Source organism: Apostichopus japonicus, chromosome 8, assembly GCF_037975245.1.
Source record: "Apostichopus japonicus isolate 1M-3 chromosome 8, ASM3797524v1, whole genome shotgun sequence".
Classification (NCBI taxonomy): Eukaryota; Metazoa; Echinodermata; class Holothuroidea; order Aspidochirotida; family Stichopodidae; genus Apostichopus; species Apostichopus japonicus.
Genome location: NC_092568.1, coordinates 3159398 through 3183549, shown reverse-complemented (window position 1 = coordinate 3183549; position 24152 = coordinate 3159398). Strand labels below are relative to the sequence as shown.

At 36.2% G+C, this 24152-nt stretch overlaps 1 protein-coding gene across 3 annotated transcripts in view; it reads left to right on the top strand.

Moving 5' to 3' along the window:
• The window catches only part of LOC139970659 (uncharacterized), a 97162-nt gene that overhangs the window by 46871 nt on the left and 26139 nt on the right, over positions 1 to 24152 (top strand). For all 3 annotated transcript variants that reach the window (XR_011794183.1, XM_071976535.1, XM_071976534.1), the window contains 4 exons: positions 2329 to 2501; positions 19699 to 19802; positions 22459 to 22548; positions 23556 to 23727. Coding sequence is in view for 2 of the 3 variants with exons in the window: in XM_071976535.1 (XP_071832636.1) it covers positions 2329 to 2501; positions 19699 to 19802; positions 22459 to 22548; positions 23556 to 23727 (539 nt within the window). In the remaining variant the exon portion in view is untranslated. The remainder of the gene's footprint in view (positions 1 to 2328; positions 2502 to 19698; positions 19803 to 22458; positions 22549 to 23555; positions 23728 to 24152) is intronic.

Below are 24152 nucleotides of genomic sequence, written 5' to 3'. Positions count from 1 at the left end.
CTGGAGATCTTTACACTCTCCAAATTGTTCTCAGACATTTTCAAGGAACACACAAGATGACTGAATGTCCCAGTGAGGTAAATGTCCTGGAAGGTTCTTACAAATACAGTTCAAGAAATTTGACCAAAGGTGACCATATTTGAATATCTAGCATATTTGGGGCCAATACAGCATACCTTTAAGTTGAACATTTATTTCATCCCTCTCTTACCTGTCTCCTAAATATATCCATTACAATCTCATCAAGCCTGGTAAAACATGTAGGTGGTGCTGTCATACATATCCTAACCAGCAAGCTTTTAGGCTTCATTTGCTTCAAGTACACTAACCAAGTACTACACTAATTAGTGTGGCAACAATCTTCACCCAGGGGAAAAAACTGTACTTTGGTCGGTACAGATATAACCAGAATACTACATAAGATGAATGTTGCTATCTAGTTTATCTGCTGAACACTTCCTGTAGAGAGGTGAGTTGATAAGAGCTGCATATGTTACCTCCTACCTATTAGTTATACCTTTAGTATTTATCAGAGGTCACTTCATAATCCATATCAATCTTGACCACATAAGTCATCAGGAGGAAACTGACTTTTAGTCAATTATAAAAGCCTGCCCTGTTATTATTGTTCTCATTTATTAGTTATTTAGCCTTGGTGGCAGCTCTGATTGGTAAGCCCACTAAGACTGATGGATATAGATAATTGACCTCTGCTGTTGTACTTTATATGTAGACCAAATATGATTAATGTACAACACTCAATTGTATTTGTCTCTACATATGCAAGAAAAACAAGAACAAATGGTCATATTTGATCAAGATTTTTTGGTAAGACTCTTTATGCTGGCCAGTCTGTGTTGGGGGTAGGGGGGCAAGGGGGGGGGGGGGGGTAAGGGGTATAAAGCTCCTGCAGGTTGGTCGAATCACTAAGCAGAATAAAATTGGAATAAAAGAAGGTGTATGCTGGCGACATTACAGCTTATTGGCTTTATAAACACTGAAAGAAAACCTGTCTTGGCAATTTGAGCATCTAAACTTTGGATGTATACCAACAAATGAGCTAGAAATAATGCAATGAGGGAGAATTGATAGGGTCAGAATGGTAAAAAATACATTTATACACTCCTGCCAATAGATGGTAATTGCCATAACAAGAAGATAATGGCAACTCTGTGACATTTCACACTGACAAATGAAAATCTGGGCTTAATTCCATTCTTTCCGACCAATGTATGTCACAAATAAGTGGCAAATACCTTCAACAACGAAGTCTTTGAAGCCAATGTGATTCAGACAGAAGCCAGAAACATTCAAAAAGCTTCCATTGAAATACACAATGAAACAAGATCAAAAAGTGCTGTATTATGTTCGCTCCACTGAATTGAATGTAATTTGACCACTGATGTTTTGCTAAAGTGTAATCTAATGGATGGGAAATGAGTTGAAAAATGATTTAAGCTTTACGTAAATGTATTCTATAGATATATAAAGCACAGTCAAAATGTCTTTTCTTGAATGGTTTGATATTGTGTTGGCAAAATGCTCAAAAGTGATTGCTATTTAACGGGAGCATGGTATTGTGTCTACACATGCAAAGAACTGATTATGAATAGTGGTCTTTGATTCCTTCAGATCCTTTTTTTCCAGCCAGTGTTCTCTTTCCCATGTCACCACTGGTTTCAGATTTGTGGTAGCTGATAGTGTGGTAGTGTTTCTTGGGTAGTGCATCTTTCAGGGTGTACAAGGATTTTGGATCCAAGGTTATCTAAGGTCATCAGAGGTCAAAACCTGGAAATCTTTAAACAGTCTGTCAAGTGGTCTTGTATGCTCATTCTTCCATTGAGTTTTATGAAACTTGGACACAATAATCATAGGATGTTGGACTATTTCGATCGAAGTGAAATCCAACGGTCATTTAGGGGTCACTACAGGACATTATGTGAAAACCTCCAAAGTGTATCTCCTCATACCCAGAGGATCACATGTCGTACCAATTAATGTTAAGAACATTGGAATGCATGTGACATCACTCATTCAATATTAGAGTGTACATTATCGCTGGAACAATATTCGCATTAACTCAAATTGGAATAGTTTGAGCTACTGCACCATTGTTGCTCTAGTTTTCAAACTTGTGTTTGACCAGTGTAAAAATGTTATTTGCTAAGTATTGGAGTTGACCTGCCAAGATCAAGGCATTTTTTTTCTGCATTGTTCATAAGACTAACTAATGTAAATATCAATTATAGGTTTATTCTGTTTACTTCAAATGTCTTGTTACGAGAAAAATTATTATTAAATTGCGTGTGTTATGTGTTTCCTGTACAGGGCAGAAAAATCTCGCCATGCTGCCAAAATGCGTAGGGATAAAGAATCAGAAGAAATATCAGCGTTGTCGAAGATACTACCTTATCCAGATGATGTGACATCAAGGCTAGATAAAGGCTCAGTCATCAGGTTAGCAACAAGCTTTTTACGGATGAAGAACTATTCCCAGAGAGGTGAGTTATTTGCACCAGTTTTTCTTATTTACTTCGCTACTCCCTTACCTGTCTCCTCACAACCTTAGCACCACTTTCTATCGTGCCTAGAATGTCCTAATAACCTTTTAACCACTGCGCTGCCCTCTATAACTATCCCAAAAAAATACAAGAACAGAATGGGTGATATGGATCAGTTCCAACCTAAGAAATACGTTGCGTGACTGATAGGGCATAAAACTTGTGTTCCTGTGAACATTTGTAAGATTGTCAGAAAAGGTATGCCCTGGAAAATATGATTGCAACTTTCTATGTATTAAGTCTACTTTCACTAACTAGACAATTCCAGACTTATAAATGAACCATCTAAAGAAAAAAAGAAAAAGGAAGATTGTTGGTTGATAGACCTGCGAATGTAAGATTAAGAAGGTTCCACAAGTTTGGATAGGATTGGAAGCAGATCAGATTGAGGTATGTTAGTCCTTTAAGTATTGCTGAGTCATGTACCATGATGAAACTGTATCTGTGGTATACAGGTATGGGCTTCTATGCCGATACCAGCCATATGAGATTTATGGGTAATATTGGTAACCCGATCCTACAGTAAAAAACAAACTTATTCAGGTAGATCCACAGTTTTAAGTACAACTGAACTGATGGATAAAGTGCGTATGGAAAGACAGCTAATTGGGTGTTGTTGCATGTTGGGATTCATAGGCAACATGTACCACATCTAAGACAGCACAAAAATATACTGGACAAGTATAATCCTACTCAGAATCTAAGATCCAAGAATTTGTCCCTCCTGAAAGAAGCAAATGCAAAATGGTGGGCGGGGGGATATCTTTCGTTAGTGTGGCTCCACGATTTGGAAAGAATTACCCCTTGAGGTCAGGCTACCTCCAAGTATCAGTTCATTTAAGAAGAAACTAAAACCTTAGGCTTAGTACTTTACATGACATTTCTTAACTTCTTTGACTATTTTTGTGGGTGTGTTTGTGTCTGTAGCTCTCTGCCAAGTGGATATGTGCACATTATAATCCTTTATTACTACTAAGTACTACTACTGCTACTGCTACTACTACTACCAGTACTACAACTATTACTACTTCTTTAATGAAAAGTTTAGGTATGCAACATTGGTATATTATGTGATATCACAATACAAAATTACTGTAATGATTTTCAGAGTTTCTTCCACAAAATTCATTGATTAGGTAAATATATACTTGTTGATGTTCCAGTTGTGTAAATAATTTATCCTGTGTTTATATTTACTCTCTGTCCTTACACATAAAGGTTTAGCTTAATTTATAACATGTATAAATTCAGACTTTTGGACAAATTACATAACTGATGAGGCAAGTTCTCGCTTGGACAGTGTTTAATATACTTTTGTACGTACAGTATACATAATACAAATAAGAGTGTCCTTGATATGTAGTGTGCATGCTGGCAGAGTGTGCTGGTTAATAAGTTGGTAGTACATGCTGGTATGCTGGTTAGCTTGTTTTTAATAATTTCAATGGTTGTACTTGGTCAGCTATTTACCAAATAATGATGCAGACTTACACAGGGTTTGAAGTGTTCTTATAGATCTACAAGCATTCCTCATCTCTATTTGTTATGATCTCCACAGTTATATGGCTAGTGTTTGTGACGGTTTGTGTTTTAATTCAAGTTATGAGGATAGTGTTTGTGACGGTTTGTGTTTTAATGCAGGTTATAAGGCTAGTGTTTCAGATGGTTTGTGTTTAATTCAGGTTATAAGGCTAGTGTTTGTGACGGTTTGTGTTTTAATTCAAGTTATAAGGCTAGTGTTTGTGACGGTTTGTGTTTTAATTCAAGTTATAAGGCTAGTGTTTGTGACGGTTTGTGTTTTAATTCAAGTTATGAGGATAGTGTTTGTGACGGTTTGTGTATAATTCAGGTTATAAGGCTAGTGTTTGTGACGGTTTGTGTTTTAATTCAAGTTATAAGGCTAGTGTTTGTGACGGTTTGTGTTTTAATTCAAGTTATGAGGATAGTGTTTGTGACGGTTTGTGTATAATTCAGGTTATAAGGCTAGTGTTTGTGACGGTTTGTGTTTTAATTCAAGTTATGAGGATAGTGTTTGTGACGGTTTGTGTATAATTCAGGTTATAAGGCTAGTGTTTGTGACGGTTTGTGTTTTAATTCAAGTTATAAGGCTAGTGTTTGAGACGATTTGTGTTTTAATTAAAGGTATAAGGCTAGTGTTTGTGATGGTTTGTGTATAATTGAAGTTATAAGGCTAGTGTTTGTGACGGTTTGTGTTTTAATTCAAGTTATAAGGCTAGTGTTTGAGACGATTTGTGTTTTAATTAAAGGTATAAGGCTAGTGTTTGAGATGGTTTGTGTATAATTGAAGTTATAAGGCTAGTGTTTGTGACGGTTTGTGTTTTAATTCAAGTTATGAGGATAGTGTTTGTGACGGTTTGTGTATAATTCAGGTTATAAGGCTAGTGTTTGTGACGGTTTGTGTTTTAATTCAAGTTATAAGGCTAGTGTTTGAGACGATTTGTGTTTTAATTCAAGTTATAAGGCTAGTGTTTGTGACGGTTTGTGTTTTAATTCAAGTTATGAGGATAGTGTTTGTGACGGTTTGTGTATAATTCAGGTTATAAGGCTAGTGTTTGTGACGGTTTGTGTTTTAATTCAAGTTATAAGGCTAGTGTTTGAGACGATTTGTGTTTTAATTAAAGGTATAAGGCTAGTGTTTGTGATGGTTTGTGTATAATTGAAGTTATAAGGCTAGTGTTTGTGACGGTTTGTGTTTTAATTCAAGTTATAAGGCTAGTGTTTGAGACGATTTGTGTTTTAATTAAAGGTATAAGGCTAGTGTTTGAGATGGTTTGTGTATAATTGAAGTTATAAGGCTAGTGTTTGAGACGGTTTGTGTTTTAATTCAAGTTATAAGGCTAGAGTGTTTTTGGTGGTTTGTGTATAATTCAAGTTATAAGGCTAGTGTTTGAGACGATTTGTGTTTTAATTCAAGTTAGTGTTTGTGTCAGTTTGTGTATTAATTCAAGTTATAAGGCTATTTTTTGTGATGGTTTGTTTTTGCTTCAGGTTTAAAGGCTAGTGTTTGTGTTTTAATTCAAGTTATGAGGCTAGTGTTTGTGTCAGTTTGTGTATTAATTCAAGTTATAAGACTATTTTTTGTGATGGTTTGTGTTTTGAGACTGTTTGTGCAAGGAAGACACCTTAAATTTGCTTGCAAATGAAAACATGTGAACATGTTGTTACTTTTAGGTATTGGACATTGAGGGATCTAAGTTTATTTGAACACTGAATAAACTCCTATTGGAACTTGAACACCTAATCCAAATTGTTACGCTCCTGCATATCCGTATGCCAAAAATACAGCGCATGCTGGCATAGAGGGAAATTTTTCTGATTACATTCTACCTTGAACGTTATTTGTGGAATGTCAATCTTCACAGGAATCTCTTTGAACAATCTGGTCACATGACTCAAACTGACCTTGAGCGCTCCGTTCTCTCTGAAACAGCAGTCAAACAGCTGTATTTGATCCCATGGCAACATAATTGAATCTAAAAATTAGTCATCTCAAAAAATAAATGTATATATATAATAATAAAATGAAGTTGTGTAATAGTTGTGAGAGCATTATTCTCATTAACATAACAATGATATTTATCTGAGATATATAGATTGTTTTTTTGTTTTTAATAAGTCGTAATGAAGCATATGACTGTTATGTTGTTTTCTCTTCTTTCATGTTGTGTCTATCTATTTTGTGTCTTAACATTTGAGAAACAAATCTAACTTCATCACATTTAATGCAAGGATTATAATTGCCTCAGTTGGCATTTATTTTCTCGTTACAGAGAACAATATGTTTTTTAGACTGATAAAAGTATTACCCTACCCATCTCCTTTTGTCTTCTAATTCCTCTACGCATTCACAGAAATATTTTTGAAAACACACTATATTTTGAAAAAAAAGACGTCGTCATTGTCAGGGAATAATTTAGTGCTCAAATTTTGCATAACAATTTTCCAGGCCCTCAACTTTGTCCTACATAAAATACTATGGTCCATGTGTACAAACACTGCTATATACAGGTTTGCACTTGTATAGCAATTTGTCCATTTTGCATAGCAATTTGTTCATTTTACATAGCAATTTGTTCATTTTGCATAGCAATTTACCCAGTTTACATAGCATTTTGCGATGATGCGATACCGGAGTTATTCCCTGATTTTGGTTATTAAATGTGTACCACATGTGTTCAAATTACAGTGTGTGTCTGTATGTCTGGTCTGATAAAGATGAATATGTTTACTATCATCGTCTTTTGTGGTTTATAGGGTAAAGTGTGTTAAACAGTGCATATCAGAACTCCAAGGCATTGTATGCAGAAGAGAAAGTCAAAATGCTTTACAGGGAGAAAAGATACAAATTAAAGAGCATGGTTGGAAAGGGAACATTTTTATCTCAGGTTGCATCATTTTAATATGCAGTACCATAAATGCTTTTAGGATAGTTTGTAATGGAAAAGAAGGAGAAAACACATTTCATGGGGGAAATGAGCAGATTCATGCATCTAACAGCTCATCAGAAACAGATCTATAAGAAAGGAACTCAAAATTTTGAATATTTCAGGGAAGTTATGAATTAATTACCTAAATTACATCTTATATGATTCATAATGTGGAAGTAATATCTCTCATTTTTCACATTAATTCAACAGAACATAAATAATGTGAGCCAGTTAAGGAGGGAGTGAACAAAAAGTTATGGGATAGAGTCCATGAGATTTTCACAAATCAGGAAAACGTTTTACAAATTTTGAACATCTATCTTCCAATTCAAACCAAGGTTGCATTTTCAGTGCAATTGCTACATACCATATATCAAGTTGAATGAATAATTAAGATAACTCACCTTTGGTTCCATAATTACTGAATTTGTAAAACGTCAGTATAAAGCTTGCATTATATTCAGTGGAGTGTTAACGATAAGTTTCACAGTGCTTTTGCCATGTTTTCTTTCTGTATTTGAACATTTGAACAGCGTCTACATCTTCTAAAGGTTTTTGCATGAAAATCTGTTGTCATGAGGTTTTCAATGCAGGAAGAACTATGGACGATCTTAAAGTATCAATACCTGTTCGCTAATGAATTTCGGAAAACAAACTTCCGAAGCAGATTCAATGTTTCTTATTCTAAATGCACTCTGACCAGGTGGGTTTAAAGGAGAAAAGCTATCGCAATCGAAAGAAATTTATTTTCTGTTGCCCTTATTATGGAGCGAACGATTTACCGTAAAATCACTGCGACCGCCCATATCAGCATGTTCATTAATACACAAATGTAACCTATATATACTTGTATCGTCCACTTTTTTGACCAAAAGCCCTGGAGGAAACGCCTGAAACAACCTGTTTATTCATTGTAATGGAAGGAAATGACACAATTTTGCAAGCTAAATTGGTAAGACCGAAAGAAAAATACCATTCAAGAGAAGGGACCTAACACAGGCTAGCCACGAAAGTGAAAGTAGTCTTAGGCCTAACCGTCGTAAACAAAACAGAGAGATTTGATTGGCGCATGATCTGTTAGACAGGGCTTGCAAATTCTGATTGCAGTTTGTAGAATCTACAGACTCGTTAATAAATTGGCAAATGTTAATCAGCTCAAAATGTTTAACGATAGATAACTCAATAAAAATAATGAATATTGATATGTAAATTGCATAGAACGGTGTCATTTTCACTGAGCTTGTAGTGCAGTATGCTGGAAAGGTCAAAGTTTAGATTTGGCACCACGTACTGAGACTTTAAGATAAAGAAATTTCTACTCTTCTGTCTAATGTTCAATATTAACTCTCTGTGTATCCTTGGGAACCAACAACATCGCAGTGCTACTGCTATGCAAGTTTTCGAATGGTACACAAGTATACATGGATTTGGTAGATTTACTTCGCTCCTCTCTTACCTGTCTCCCACTCCACAATTGCACTTTCCTATCTACCTAATTACACATTTGGGGGTTTTGTTGCAATGTAAGCAGATCCAGAGTTAAAGTGGTTTAAAGATGATAATACTTATTATTATTATTAAATTATTAAAAATGTTTGATGGGGTGACAGCATCTGCATATCGATCATTGTTCAATCAAGTGATATCACTTGTTTGCGAAAGCAAGTTTGTAAATTTCATGCTGTGCCATATCAAAACTAGCTTAATTTGTATAAATTCCTATGTTTCCAGACTAGAAATGCAGTCCATCATGAATATGCAATTAATAGGCTAACATGTGATTTTGTGGGTAGGGATTTAATCTCTATCAAACTATATGCAAATGCTGAGAACTTTCGGCAGCTATGCTGTTTTACACTTCTGTGTCGTTCTTGGTGTCATATGTTATAGACACTAAGTTGTAGCCCTGAGGCATGTCTGATTGGAAAGAATATTTCCAGAAACAAACTTTGACTGCTAATTATGCCAGGAAGTTGCCAAGTATATTTTGTACTTTTTACTGTAGCTTACGAACACATAGAGCTGAAAACTCATGGCACATGACATATATATTATGCATGATGGACACATGACATTTTAGTTGACAAATACATGACAAATGCACCTAGCTGAAGCTCATTGTGTTTTTGCTGCAATATGTGATATATGTACATGTATGGTTAAATATGCATGCATGTCATAGCCAATTTCAACATTGACACAAAACTTCAATTGACCCTCCATACCAATCAAGGATGTTTGGATTTAGAGTTGGTAATATCAAAAGCTGGTAGTCCTTATCAGTTTAGCTTGTAATATATAATTAACGCCATCTATATCCAACTTCAGCATATCATTTGTTGACCATTGTGTATTGTGCATAAACATGACATGTCAATATACACTGGACAGGTATGAGATATTACCTTCTATGTGACCGTGTGAATGTATTCCCATCTACCATTGGAGGAGTTAACATTCCCTGCTGAAAACTTCTTTTGCAATGTTTTTTGCTTTACCTACCTCTATTCAACAACAGCATCTTTTTAAGCACTATGTTTTTGGAAGCTGTAGCACAACAGCTGGTGCTTAACATATTGATATTTAACTTGATCAGATAATTTGGAAATATATCGATTGAGGTGCCAGTATTTGTCACTTACTTCTTAATTGATTCCAAATTAAATTCCTCTCTTTTTATTTCTCAGCTATTTCTTTTAGTTTTTTATTGTCTACAGTTGACTCTATCTCATTCAGAGATAACTTTCCCTCTCATCTTAATGATCAACATGGCGGCATTCACATGCGTAGTCTGGGATCAGATTACGGCTTCTAGTCGTGAAGCATATATCCATCTTTTCAAAATAGTTTTCCCCCTCGCCCAGGTTCCTCGTCTTAAGCCACATGGAAGGAGATAACATCATAGAGCGGCATCAGAATAGCTTATTGCTTTTTAATGCGTCTATGTTTCAGGGAATATTTCCATCCCATCATATATTTCTTGAAGGTGTAATTTTTCAGACTGAAGTGAAATTTAACCACTGGCCACATCGTCAAGGTCATCAACCAAAAAAAAGATTTTCAAGCGAGTCCTTGTCACTCTGCATTAGTGTAAAGTTAACTTTGTTTTGAATTGAATTTGCATTTGAAATTTGGCCAAAAGAATGTCATTGCCCTGATTTTTTTTAAAGATGTCATTGAACTAGGAACAGTGAACAGACTTGATACAAGTCGATAACGTTTTATCAGCCTTGACATGTTTCCCATCTGATTACGGTTGATTTGTAGGTCTTGTGAGGTGCGGCTTTCATCGTCATTCTAATCTATTCGTGAGGTTCCTGCGTTATTTACAGGCAGGCATTCGTTGCTGCCTTTTATCTGACATTTGTTGGATATATGAAAGGCTTAAAACTTTTGATCAGTTTCGTTCATAAACTATAATGCTTCAGTGATACTTTTAGAGCAGGTTTCTCAATTATGATATTTTCTACGAGGGTCAGAGAGAATCAAAATCTCACTATGCTGTACCTAGACACTAAGCAATGTGTAGGATTAAGTAGTCCACTAAATCCTGCTAATCCCTAAGGACTTAAGAGTCCACATACCCAATGTGTAGGGTTAAGTAGGCAACTAAATGGTGCTCACCCTTAAGTCCTTAAGGGTCCACATACCCAATTTGTAGCTTAAAGTAGGCCACTAAATGGTGTATATTCCTAATGTCCTAATAGTCCACATACACTGTGTAGGGTTAAGTAGGCCACTAAATCATGCTAAGGCCTCTATAGGATCCTCATACCCAATCTGTAGGGTTAAGAAGGCCATTAAATAGTGCTCACCCCTAAGGCCTTAAGGGTTCACATATACAGTGTAGGGTTAAGTAGGCCACTAAATGTACTCATCCCTAAGGCCTTAAGGGTCCACATACACAGTGTGTAGGATTAAGTAGGCCACTAAATGGTGCTCATCCCTAAGGCCTTAAGGGTCCACATAGCCAATGTGTAGGGTAAGTAGGCCACTAAATGGTGTTCATCCCTAAGGCCTTAAGGGTCCACATACTCAATTACTGCAGGATTGTGGGACAACATTTTCCGTGGTCTGGATTGAAAGCTGCCTATTGAAGACTCCTTTTCTAGAGCATTTATGCAATAGCTTCTCCAAAAGTACAGAAAAGCCTCCTGAAATGGCTGAATTTTAGGTCATTTTGAGGTTAACAAAGTTTGAAAACTTAACAAACTTTAACAAAGATACGAAACTCAAGTAGAGGTACAGTATGTTGGCAGACCTCACATGACTACCCTAAAATGAACATAGGTATCCCAATGTATCTTGTGAAGGTCAACTGAGGTCAATAGGTCATACCCTCAAGCGGGTGCAGTCAGAACATTTTAAGGAAGTTCAGTGTTGACACATCTAAGTCACTTGCAGCTTTTCCTTTTGGGAGTTCAAGTTGAAGGTCAAAGGCCATTTGAGGTCAGCATAAATTTTAATGTCAAGTTGCTTGTATGATGTGCAACTGAGTCTACATTGAAAGTTTGCATATAGATCAAAGTCAGGTTGAGGTAAATATGTGGTAATCTGTACAAAGATTTAAGTTACAGAATGCTGTCTGATGACATACTGTACATGGTCTCCATAATCTATTCGAACTTCAGTCTCATTTGACTAACAATTTGCGTTACTGCAGTATATCAACAAAAGAAAAGACCCGATGCAGTTAGTGAAATAAACCACCACTAATGTATCAATATTCCATATTATCCTTCTAAGATGGAAACGATCTCTCTGAGAACTGTTGCTCAGCTTTCTATTCACATGACCTGCAGAAGAAGAATTCAGGAGTTTGATTCCCATTTTTCAATGACAAGGCAGCTTTTTGTGTCTTAACCATCTGATGTAACAAACAGCATTGGTGTCAATCATGTTACTTTGCAAGCTACAGTAAAATCAATTTATGCTGATTCATGCTTGAAAAGTGCCATGCCATGCATTTCATTCTCTGGTTCAAACACAACTTCTGGTAGACCTAGGTTGTGGCAAATAGCCGATTACCTGGTTTTGCTGTCGCAATGTTTGTGTCACTGCGCCATGAGCGTCTTTTTTGACAGATACCGGCGCATTATAAATGTCCATTATTATTATTATGATTATGACAGGCCTTTGCAGCCGATGTATCCCAATGTTCAGAGCATATATGTGACCTTGAAAAATATGCAATCCATAGTAGAATATGTCATTTGAGACTTTCACAGGCATGGTGTTTTCCTCTGGTCTATGTAATGAGTTTGCAAGAGAGCAAATTAATTAATTAATTCTAGTTTATATGTTTTTTCCAACTTCAACAGCCACTTAGACTGATCAGCCTTGGGTGTTTGTTTGAAATAAATATGAATTACTCATGCACTGACAAAGTTTGCTTTTTAATGTCTTCCACATTCAGATTTAATTTTTTGCCACAGGTTAAACATTGCAATTTAGGGTATCGAGTATCCAAGCACAATTATGCTTGAAATGTACCCTAGAGCAACCTTTATCATATACTAGTCTGCAAAGAAATGTATATGGCTTCCACAATCAAGTGAAATGCTTACAGGCAGTCAAGTTTGATGTGTATGTTTTAAAACGTCTGTCGGTTGTGGCTTATAACCTGTAAAACTTCCTTCAGTGATAAGACTCTAAGGTTATAGTACCAGGTGGATGCAATCTTTGTTAGAAAGGGAAATATTGAAGGAATGGCAGTACCTTTAACAATTAAATTTGTTATTTTAAGATGATAGGGACAATGGAAGTTCATGCTAAGGAGTTTACAGATGTTGTTTCATGAAAATAACAAAGCCAAAAACTTGTTCAGAAAAAGCAGGAACAACTAGGAAAAGGTGGCACCTTGAACAATGCTTCCATGGAAGTTCAAAGCAGTTCACACCTGCTTTGTTAATAACTGTACACTTGTTTGCAGTCTATTGTATCTCATAGCAAACTTATCTCTTTTCCTTTTCCCAGCATTTCTTTTCATAGGCTACTGTACCAATCCCTTCCCTTTCCCCCTCCTGCAGAAATGAAAACAAGGTCTGAAAAGGTCATATATGCATGTCTTCAATAGAATAAGCATAATTAGCAGTAATTGCTCCCTTTTCTGCACATGACATACTCTTGTTCTTCACAATACTTCAATTGACCTTGTCAATGGTAAACTTGATAGACAATGTTTTTGGGACTTCCCTGTAAAGCTCTCACCTACGTAACTTGTCAGTAACATTAACAGGTTTGAGATCAATAACATCATGCCTCGATTGCATTTTTGAAGAGCAACAGAAGAGGAGAATTTAAGGCAGTTTTAAGTTTTAATTCTCACAACCTGTTTACTGATGAGAAGGAATCCTTCCGACGTGCTTTCCTAGTTTTCCATGTCGTGTTTTACGCTGTCCTTCCTTTTGGTTACATTCAGTATGTTACAACTTGGAGAAGTGAACATAAATAGCCTGGCATAATAAAGTTGAGATAAGTTTGTGTTGCATGAACTCTTTCCTGACCGACGCAAATTTTAACTCTTCTAAAAATAACAGCATTGTTGTTTAAAAATAGATTTTTGCTTTTGTATACAATTTAGTCATTTTAACGAAAGACACCATGTGTAGTTATGTCATTGAATTTGAATCTGTTGATTCGTACATGATAAGAAGACATAGAGAAGGAGGGAAACAGGAGAAGTATAATAGAAAACACAACAAATGCAAGAGGGGGGGGGGGGGGGAGGGGAAGCTCATTTAATTTGTAACCAAGTTGACACAGAGTTTAGAATATTCATCAACTAGCATCCATCCAGGAAGACTCACAATGTAACAAAAACACACTTCATCTTAAAACATGCCCTAAGCTGTCTGGCTTTACAAAAGACTGGTAAATTCAGCAAACTCTCGTCATTTAGTTTACAAGCCGGAGGAGCATCACTGACATCACAAGGTCACTGTCATGGATGGATTGTATGTGAGACACTTTAATAGACCTGCAAGGCTGGCCTCCCAGGCAAGGTCAAGGCCAAGATGGAGTCATGCTGATCAATAAAACTCTTCATTCTAGTACACTACCGAACATATTCTAGAGTATAAAGGAAGCATCATGGTAACTACTCTCCTATCACTATACCAAAGGGCTGGTTTATAGGCTAACTTTGAGTGAATAAAAATGCCTTATTATAAAATGTGATTTCAAGTCTATGTACGTGCAATGATGATCAGACAAAGGTATTTAAACTATATATATCACATACCAGATTCTATGTTGAGTAACATGGTTCAGGTGTGTGAGAGAATATTTATATGTTTAATTTAATTCCTTTCTCTTAATTTTATAACAAAATCATTAAGTTTAAGCTTATTATGTCATTGTCACCTCCTTAAGCAAGGAAATCTTCAATCTTCCTTTTTAAAAGACATTTAAGTGAAATGATCATGTTGGGTTTTGTGAGCAGATCTGCGCAGACTATCAGAAGGACAAGTTCCTTGCCCATTCCTATCTCTTATTTTATCGCATCCTCTTGAAATGCTTGTGATTAGTAAGCCAGACAGCTTTGAGAGAATGAAGTTTTCAAGGATAGAAAATCTGGTACATGAACATCTATAGGTCAGGCACCTTTAAACAAAAAGACTCCCAGAATTCAGGAATTCCGAAATCAAGAATATCAAGCTGTCAAAATTGTGACATTGAAAAATAAACTAGGTTTATCTACTGTAGATCATATCTCCCTTATAATAGGTTCAGTCCCTGGAGTCTGTTTTGTAGGCTATCAGAAACATCAGCAAAGCAGGTGAGTCATTCGGTGATATCTGTCTGTCTGTCTCTCTGTCTGTTCACAAGTGATAGATTCATTGTTTATAATGTTTCATAAAATATGAAAATTTGTCACAGTTCTCCTTTTGTAGTGGGCCATTTAGGGTTGGAATTTGAGTTCCAAAACTAATTGAGATTTTTTTGTAATTGTTTGATAAGAAATGCTTTAAAATTCCAATATCCACATATACAAATGAATATTCAACAGAGGTGATATTAATGGTAATAGTAATGGATCATCTGATATGATGGCACAGTAGCTAGGTCAAAGGTCATCTGGGGTCACATGGTCTATTGTCTATCATTGACATGAAGTGAAGAAGGGAAAGAGTTAGGTTTTAGCCCTAATTCAGCAAAATTAGTCTCGAAAAGATCCTTTAATTATCCTGCCTATTGACTGCCTCCATTGCATTTAATATACAAATAAGGTAGGTACATAAGGTGGTAAACAGAATAAAATGTGTTCCTCTCACATACTTCAGGGATCTTGTTTAAAACTGTTTAGTGTCAGTGGGGGGATGGGAGCAAAAAAAGGTTGCATTCGATTGATTTGTTATGCCTGTTTGGTTTGTTTGTGTTCCACAAAATGCACCAAAACTTGCCAAATCAACCAGTGAAAATAGAGGCCATATTCTAAGAGAAGAACTGTCTGCAAACACCCTGGTTTTTATTTAAAAACATGCTTCCAAAAAACGTTGAGACTGAAGTACAGATAGTAACTATTTAACTTTCAAACTGACATTACAATTATTTATTTTACATTACAATGACATTTACAATTGAAAAAAAATAAACTGACAATTACAATGACATTACAAATAATTTAAAAAATGGTTAGGGTATGCATTAAATCAATTAGTGCTAAGAAGTATAATTAGGTAAAAATGTTCATCCCTGTGTTATAAAGATCATCATGCACACTTGATTCCTATTAAATCTGGAGCAGTTCTTCACTGCATGTATCCAAAAATATGTAAAGTCCTGGCTCTGCCAACCCAAACAAGGATTACTTTTGCTCATTTATTGTCAAATTCTGGAACTTGCATTAAAGTTCATGTATGTATCTGTATTATACCTGTTCTGTTAACCTTTCAAACCTTACAACTTACCAAGTTTATTTGTTATTAATGATAGTGCTCTCGTGAAAGCCTATACCGCCGGTATATGTTTCATAATAGCTACTTGGCATCTTTTGATAGAGCAATGACTCAACCATGTGAAGAGGTTGTCCTCTTTTCTCATATCTCTAATGGTTTACTTACAGTTTCCCTTTTCCTTTGTGCAAAATTTATGCTGCAGCTTGTCTCATTTTGTGAGAAATTCTAACACAAATTTATAATTTATTCATGATATATTTGACAATATTTATTTTTATTTTGTCAAATTTGAGAAGATGGAAAGCATGCATGTATCCTGTTTTGTTGACATGATCCTTGGACTACCTTTAGGGGCAGGAAAGGAAAGTTTAGGCCAGCAAGTGTGGGAGAGAAAGGGAGAGGGAGTGGTGCAGGATGGTTGTTTGATGTAAGAATAAGTCTTCAAGCTGTTAAAATCAGTAGAAAACATTCAAGTGGAGTATATAAACTTTCTAGGTGATCTCTCCAATTATATTTTGTACTTTCATGATTGCTATGATGAGAATAAATGTCAATTCCATCTCCTTTATCAGAGATGCCAGGTTTGGGGTTACATCAAAAGAATTTTGATATTGCATCAAAGGAATCAGGAATTCTACTAATTTTCTTGTCAAATGAACAGTTCAACAATCAGCCGTAACAAACACATTAGGAAAACTAGATATGATGACATTAAAATGTTTTTCATCTTTAATCCCCATCAATCATTCAAACAATTTCAGCTCAAATGACTAAAGTCATGTTTACATTAAAGCAAAAGGGTCACATTTCTAATGTTAATTCTCACACAATGAAAATTATATAGAAACACAAAATGTATGGTGAGCTTTTACTGTATATCTTCCAGACTATAGCACAGTTAGGATGTATGAATCCAAGCAGAAATTACTAAATTCAGTAACTGAAAAAACTCATTACCAACTGATAGTTCACCGTCTTCAACCAGAAGAAACAGTTTCATGCTTACAGCTTGGGAACATTGAAGAGGCTCAGTGGCATGTGCAAAAGAGGCAAGGATAGGGGGCCCTGCCCACCACTGCCAGTTAGGGGAAAACATTATAGTTGGGAGATATGTTACGTTCAGTAGGGAAGAATTTAGACTAATCTTCAGGGCCCTGGACACCGTCAGGCTTGGATGCCAGGGTGTGGGTGCTTAAGCTACCGTTCCTTGTTTTCAACGTCGTACAAAAGTTTCAAAAGTATTTTTAAGCACAAACTTACATTTCGTTATACATACATACTTTACTGTCTAAATATCCCCAGAGTGTACCATGTGACTTCTTAATTGGTTCAATGCAAAATATTCTCGGCCCATTTTTGGGCCAGGTGGACCCAAATTTTATTTCCACCTCAAATGTATTTTGAGACACATTCTTTGGGGCCCAATATTTTTGGGACCATTTGGGCCCACTTTTTGGGGGGTTTAATATTTGGAGGGCAAATTTGTTTTTGAACCACTTTGTTTGGGTCAATTATTTGGGATCATTAAGGTACAAAAGTTTTCTTTAAAAAATCGTTTGTGCATTGAAATGCAGAGCAGTAGCTTTAAACTTCAATGTCAGATATTTTCTAGAAAGGAGATGAGAAAGATGCATCCATTATTTTGTAATTTTTATGTTATATCTATCTTCCTTGTATCAAATTTTTGAACACATGATAAAATAATTACATGACGATTGTATCGTTTGAGTAAAAGATACCATGTAACTCAATCTTGTGATCCAGTTTCTATTTTTAATCATTAATTCAAAAGAAACTTGATGAAAAGCTAAAGATGAAAAGAAACTTGAAACAGGTGTCTCCCCTCCCCTCATCTCAAATCTCCTTTTGATGTCCCCGGAACATCACCTTCTATGATGTTTTTACTTTAGTCTGATAATATGTTTCATAATAAACATAAAATTGCTGACAATATCTTTTCCGATAACCTCTGTACTCTTTAGGACTGCATGATCATTTCCTTAGAGTTCCCATTTTTTTCATATTTTTTTTATGGTAGAATTTTAACTAAATTAGTATTTAATTACCTGGGATTTAGTCATGCATATTCATTTGTACCTAGCTATTTTGGCAAGCTGCCATAGTACGCTATAGAGGTTTATGAGTTTTTCATTTCATTTACATCTTCCAGCTCATTTCCATGTTATACATTCTGTGTGAAGCAGTCAGTAACTGCCAGCATATTTGGTGACCAGAAACTCAATATCCAAGCACAAATCAGCTAGACATACCTTCTTCGACGGGACTTACATTTAAGATCATTCTTGAGCAGCTTTTTAAATGTTGGAGTCATACATGTAATAGGCCAATCATGAAATTGGTCAATCATATGTTTTGTCACAACATGTTGAGAATTATACTCTAGCTTCATTGTATTTGAAGTAAACATCGTGTGGTCTCTCTCTCTTTAAGGGAGAGTCTATATATGCATTTAACATACCGTGTTTCATCTACTTTAGATGTCAAATAATTAACTTCCATATCATTTTGCATTGGATTGCAGGTGAATACTAAGTCATCATTGAAATGACAACAATTCTTTCTTTTTTTTCATTCAAGAAAGCTTTTTCTCTTTAAAAAGTTGTTGACACCCAATAAAATGATAAAACCATCAAACTACTACTTGATATCTTAAGATGAGCAACCATTCCTTTACATTCCCAAAGTAGGGTGGGTAGGGGGTGGGGGGGATTATAGTGGTTTCCACTGAAAGGATGACTTTGAAACAAATTTATTGTTGGTATGTCATAGCTATTCAAAATTGACAAGTTTTAGTTTATATCATTGATTCCAATTCTCTAGATATTCACCTTTAAAACATGTCAATTATCTGCAGTTGTGCCTTTTTCATGAGGCAGAGATGTATAGGGCTCCTCAGCACAGATTTTTACAATTGTTAATGTTAGTACAGGTGGGCAGGTGGGGGTCTTGAGGAAGAAAGGCATACGTCAATACACTCAATACATTATGTCTAGGCAGCCACACAATGCAACAATATTATGGAGTGTCCTGGATGAATATAGGCAGATGCCGAGCATTCTCCTTACACTTCATCAGGGATCTTCGGAGCTCTTCTGTTCCTTTATCACTGCAATTGTTACTTCTGTTGGCCCAGCTGGTATACCATTCCCAGTCCAATGGATGGTATTACATATCCCAGATTGAAGCAGGTGAAGGCATCACGTGACAGTTCTATGGTGCAGCTGTGGTGACAGCTGCAGCATTCCTTGTCCTCACCCTTGACTCATTTGGGTATTTAAGATATCAGTCATATCTTGATTTGACCCAAGGAATAAACATAAGAATGAAACTGGAAATCACATAACAAGTGGTGGGTAAGACTGTGACCTTACAGAAACAACAGTAGCTCATCTATCTTCTAGAACCAGTCATGTACACAATGACAGTCTCAAATAAGAATGCATAACACTCCTACAGTATGTACTTCAATGATCAAAGGGAATAGCCCCCCACCCCATCCTCCCATCCCCTCCTCCCACCCCCTCCTCCCTTTCCTCTCAAAACAGAAAAATCTATGTCAGACCAGTAGTAACAATAAACCGTTACTCATTTGCAATAAAGTTTCAAGAGCAAGTGCAGTCGCTTTCCTTCAGTTTGTAGTTTGTACTGAATTTCTCATCTTGTTTGACGTAACCGTGATGGCCGAATGCATCTAGCGTGGTCCAAAAATGATCCAGTCTCCCTGTTTTACCTTGTAATTCATTTTGTATGTTGTTTCTTGTTTTGCAGAAGGAGATGCTTTGCTTGACGAACTTCAGAGCAATTCACCAAACAGTGAGGAAACATCCAAAGAGCTGGTAACTGAAGTCACTGATGGTAGTCTGATGCTACAGGTTAGTTTAAGTTTGGGAGAGCAGAGCAAAACAGACACAGAAATAAACACGCAGACAGACACAAGAAACGTGAGCTGATCGTTTTCAGTTTAGCATGAATAAACAATGAGGCAACAGTTACTTAACCTGAGATTGTCGTCACACAGTGAAAAAAAAGTGTGTTCACTGTGCTTGTAAAGAAATCCTTAAACAAACTGTGGACAGATTCCTTTACTTTCCTTGAAAGGGCTAGGCGGGCAGAGAGAGATAGACATTTTGTGTAATACATATCCTTTCCTGTGGAGATGAGGAAGGGTGGGAGGGTTAGGATAGGGATAGGGGTGAGTGGAAGGAATAGCAATGTAAAAGAACTATGTGACTAGAGTCATAAGTAGCATGAAATAAATTTATGGATGATTAGTTTTAGCCTATGTTTATGGATGGAACATGAATGTTAATCATCTCCATGTTCAAAGATGACTCATGAAGGTCTTGACAGATTATAAGCCAAGTAGTTGTCTTTTGTTCTTCTTCTGATGGGCTTCCTTTGTTTTTTTTGTTTGCTGCTTTGTTTCTGTTTTAGGCTTTGAATTTTGAAAAAATTTCAAAATCTCTGTTCGTCACTGCCTTTAATTTAATTTGCTATGGGGAACAAAGTGGGAATCTATGGTAAGACTAGATTCAATTATCACCAAAATGGTGCATTTGATCTCATAAGGCACTGAGGCCACTTTAGCATAACAGATCCGCATTAAAATGATATTGGACAAGGTCCCTGTACGTTTGCGCTAGACCCTCTGCTCGATATCAGACTATGCGATTACTGAACAGGAATTGGAAGTTTATTTACCAGAAGAAACAGGAATGAAACCATACACTGTGTGACGTGCAGTGCTGCTACTAATGCCTATACTACTACAATGTCAAATTATGCATGTAACAAACAACAACAGAAGTTAAAGCGCACCACTAATCCCGGTCAAACCTGAGCTTAAATTACAAATTTAACAATGACCTTGATATCTGATCCCCTAATCTAGTCTGTCGGCAGAAGGGGGTGGGGGGAGTGGGGGTGAGGGTTGAACCACGATCTAATCGGGATTTACATAACAAAATAAATAAACACCAAGCGCACGGTTCAACACCATGCTCACAGTCTAATGTAAACTTCTCATTTTCTAAACTTCTAAATCTAAAAGGTGACTTCAGAAAGAGATTAAAGCGCAAGACCAGCAATTTCAATAACTTTTCAAGTTGATTGACAAATCGCTACCTGACAAATGATATGGATGTAGGTTTGTAAACGACAACCATAAATGTTACTGATTTATTTTGTTAACGATGACAATCCCAAGCCTTTTTTCAGTCATGGAATGCATGTGGCCGTGTGTGTGTTGTAGAGTATATATCTTTCTTCTTGCTTCTTTTTGCTTTTAATGTAATGAAGTCGAAGGAGAGTCTCAAGCTGTTCCAAATTTTGAGAGCTCAAGTTTGCATCAAAATTTGACGAGACAGCAGCTCATACTCCTTCAAGTAGACTTAAGATGTTCTGTATCAAATGCTACTAAAAATGCAAATAAACTCTGAGTTGATGGATGTCAGCTGAACAACACCTGACTTTAAAATAATATCAATTGATATATAAAAGTTGGAGCGCCTGACACTTCAGAGGCAAACTATAACATCAATTTAGTTACAGTTGGAGCAAACCTATTTCAATTTGGTTAAACCTTTCAACAGAAGTACAGTATGAAGAAAATTATGCATGTATGTTGTTTTGCTTTGCATATGTTTGTGTGAACTACTCATTTTACTTTTCAAAACAAGTGCAAGAGTTGTCCACAAAACGCAAGGATTGCTACAGGCAAGCAACTAGGCTTTAACACACAAGTGGTGGCAAGAGTTCATGTGGAGGGGGGGGGCCTTGAAGTGGGAAGGCTCATACCCACTTGATGAAGTATTGACCATCTTAAAAAAAAATGGAAAAGGGTTTTATTTGTTAATTGTTCATGTACACATAATTAGATTGCATAATTTTATACTCTTTACACTGGTTTCAATGTTTGCTTCCTTGCTGGAGGAAAAAGGATTCTATGCATTGGTGTGTGTGTTTATGTGATGCCAGCTTGTGAATATGATAACTCAAAGAGGTCATGCTGGATGAACTACATGCTTGGTATGTAGATCAGTCTTATTGAGTACAAGAACCTTAATTCTTTTCTGTGAAGGTCAAGGGTCATTTGAGGTCTTCAGAGTTGAAAGTCTGAAATCCTTGTAAACATGATAAACAAAAAGTACATCTTTCTTGAAGTCTATACTTGGAATGTAGATCCTCCTTGGTGAGTACAAGAACCCTGTCGAAATTGGTAGAGGTCAAGGTCATTTATGGTCAACAAAGGTGGGAAGTCTGAAAACTCTGTATTACACAATAACTCAAAATAGTACTGCTTGATTGCAGTTCATAAGTGATATGTAGATCCCCTTGGTGATTACAAGGACCTTTTTGAAATTGGTACTTTGAGGTCAACTGAGCTCGAATAGGCACACAAAATGACTGTAATGAAGATACTAAATGTTTTCATGTATTTTTGTCTGTTTTTATATATTCTGAGATTATCATGATTAATGTCAGACATTACCTCCAATATTATTTTATTCATGTTTTCTTTCTCTATAGGCATGGAATGGGTTTCTGGTTTTCATATCAAGGAAAGGACAAATTTACTATATATCAGAGAATGCAAGCAAGCATCTTGGCATTCACCAGGTATGTTTATAGTTATGTGAGTCACAAAATGATATCATAATGATAGAAAATCCAAGAGCGATTAAGACCTTTGTTGAAACTTATCGTATTTTGTATTTGTTCCGTCTATCAAATTACTTTTTTCTCTAGTTTAATATTATACGTAGATATTGTTGAACTATAGACTGGTGCTTAATGGTGAATCATCAAGATTTTTGGACAATTATCGTATTTATGTGGATTATTGAGTATATTAGTTTGATTTCTGTCTTTGTTGTTCATTAACATTGAATTATTCAGTCAGTTCATATCACTGAACTTCAAAGCAGGCAAAAATTTAGAGTTCAGAATTACTGTAGCAGTTTTGAAGGCTCAGAATTTTATCTCATATAAAATACTGTGGTTCCTGTGTACAAACTACTTTAATACTATTCTACTTTAAAATGTGAAGTTTCAATGATTCCTTATAAGGTATGAATCATAATAAATATTTATTGCTATCATTAGTAAAGAATTTTGGCCCATTTTGTTTCTAAGTATACACTACTTTGTGTCAGAGATTTAAAACAATACCTGAGAGAGGGTGGGGGGCTGGGGGTGGGTGGGGAAGGGTGAGGTACCCAGAAGGAAAGCCTGCTTAGATTTCCCTCTTGGTGCTTGATGGGATCCAGGTTTCATCTTCCAGAATCGTTAAATTACTTACAAAACCCTATTTGGAAACACTGAAGATGGTTAAAGTGTTGATAGGTGACCAAGAATGTCACATATTAGCTCATATTTCTGATCCTTGTGGCATTGCTTAAAGTCTGTGATAAAATGGTAAATGACAATTTTGGAATTCATTGTGGCCCATTAGATCATCATTGGCGGTATACACATTATAGGTATATGATGTGAACCATACCTTCAGTAACATTCTTGCAAGGATATGTATGCAAATAAATCGTAATGTCCCCCACATCAATACAAACTTTAATGTTATATTGGCCACGTGTACAATTAATATGGAATTTTCATGACAATTATAGTTTGAGATGCTTGGAAAGAGCATGCTGGATTTCATCCACCCTGATGACCACAAGGAGTTGGCGAAGCAGTTCATGGTGTCCGTACCTGGACAACAGACCTTCAAAGGCTACGGGATGGAGGGAACAAAGGACAGACCCACAGCCATGAGTGTCAACTTCTTTAATCAAACAGGTAAACAAAGGATGCATGTGGGGAAGGAGGGGGTGTGGGGATGGTCAGCCCCTTTTGTAATGTGTTTTGATAGTTTGATTGCAAACACGTATGTAATCCGGAACTCACGCTGCTTGCGACTATTCATGCACTGGGGCAACCAGCCTGGGATCCAGATTATTCATGTCTCATACGGAATGAGTACTGTGGTGGCCATCCAGATTAGATACTCCCATCTAGGAATATTATATAAATTGCATTTGCATAGCACATTTGAGTAAGCTCTTCGTCTATTCCCCCTATCCTCTTCTCTCCTCTCATGTGAAAGGTATATAGCACAGACATCAAAACATAGGACGACTCAATAGAAATGTCAGTGTTGAAGCAGAGAAGTTAAAAACATATAAAGAGAATGTTTCGTTGGTGAAAGGAAGCCAGTTGATCTG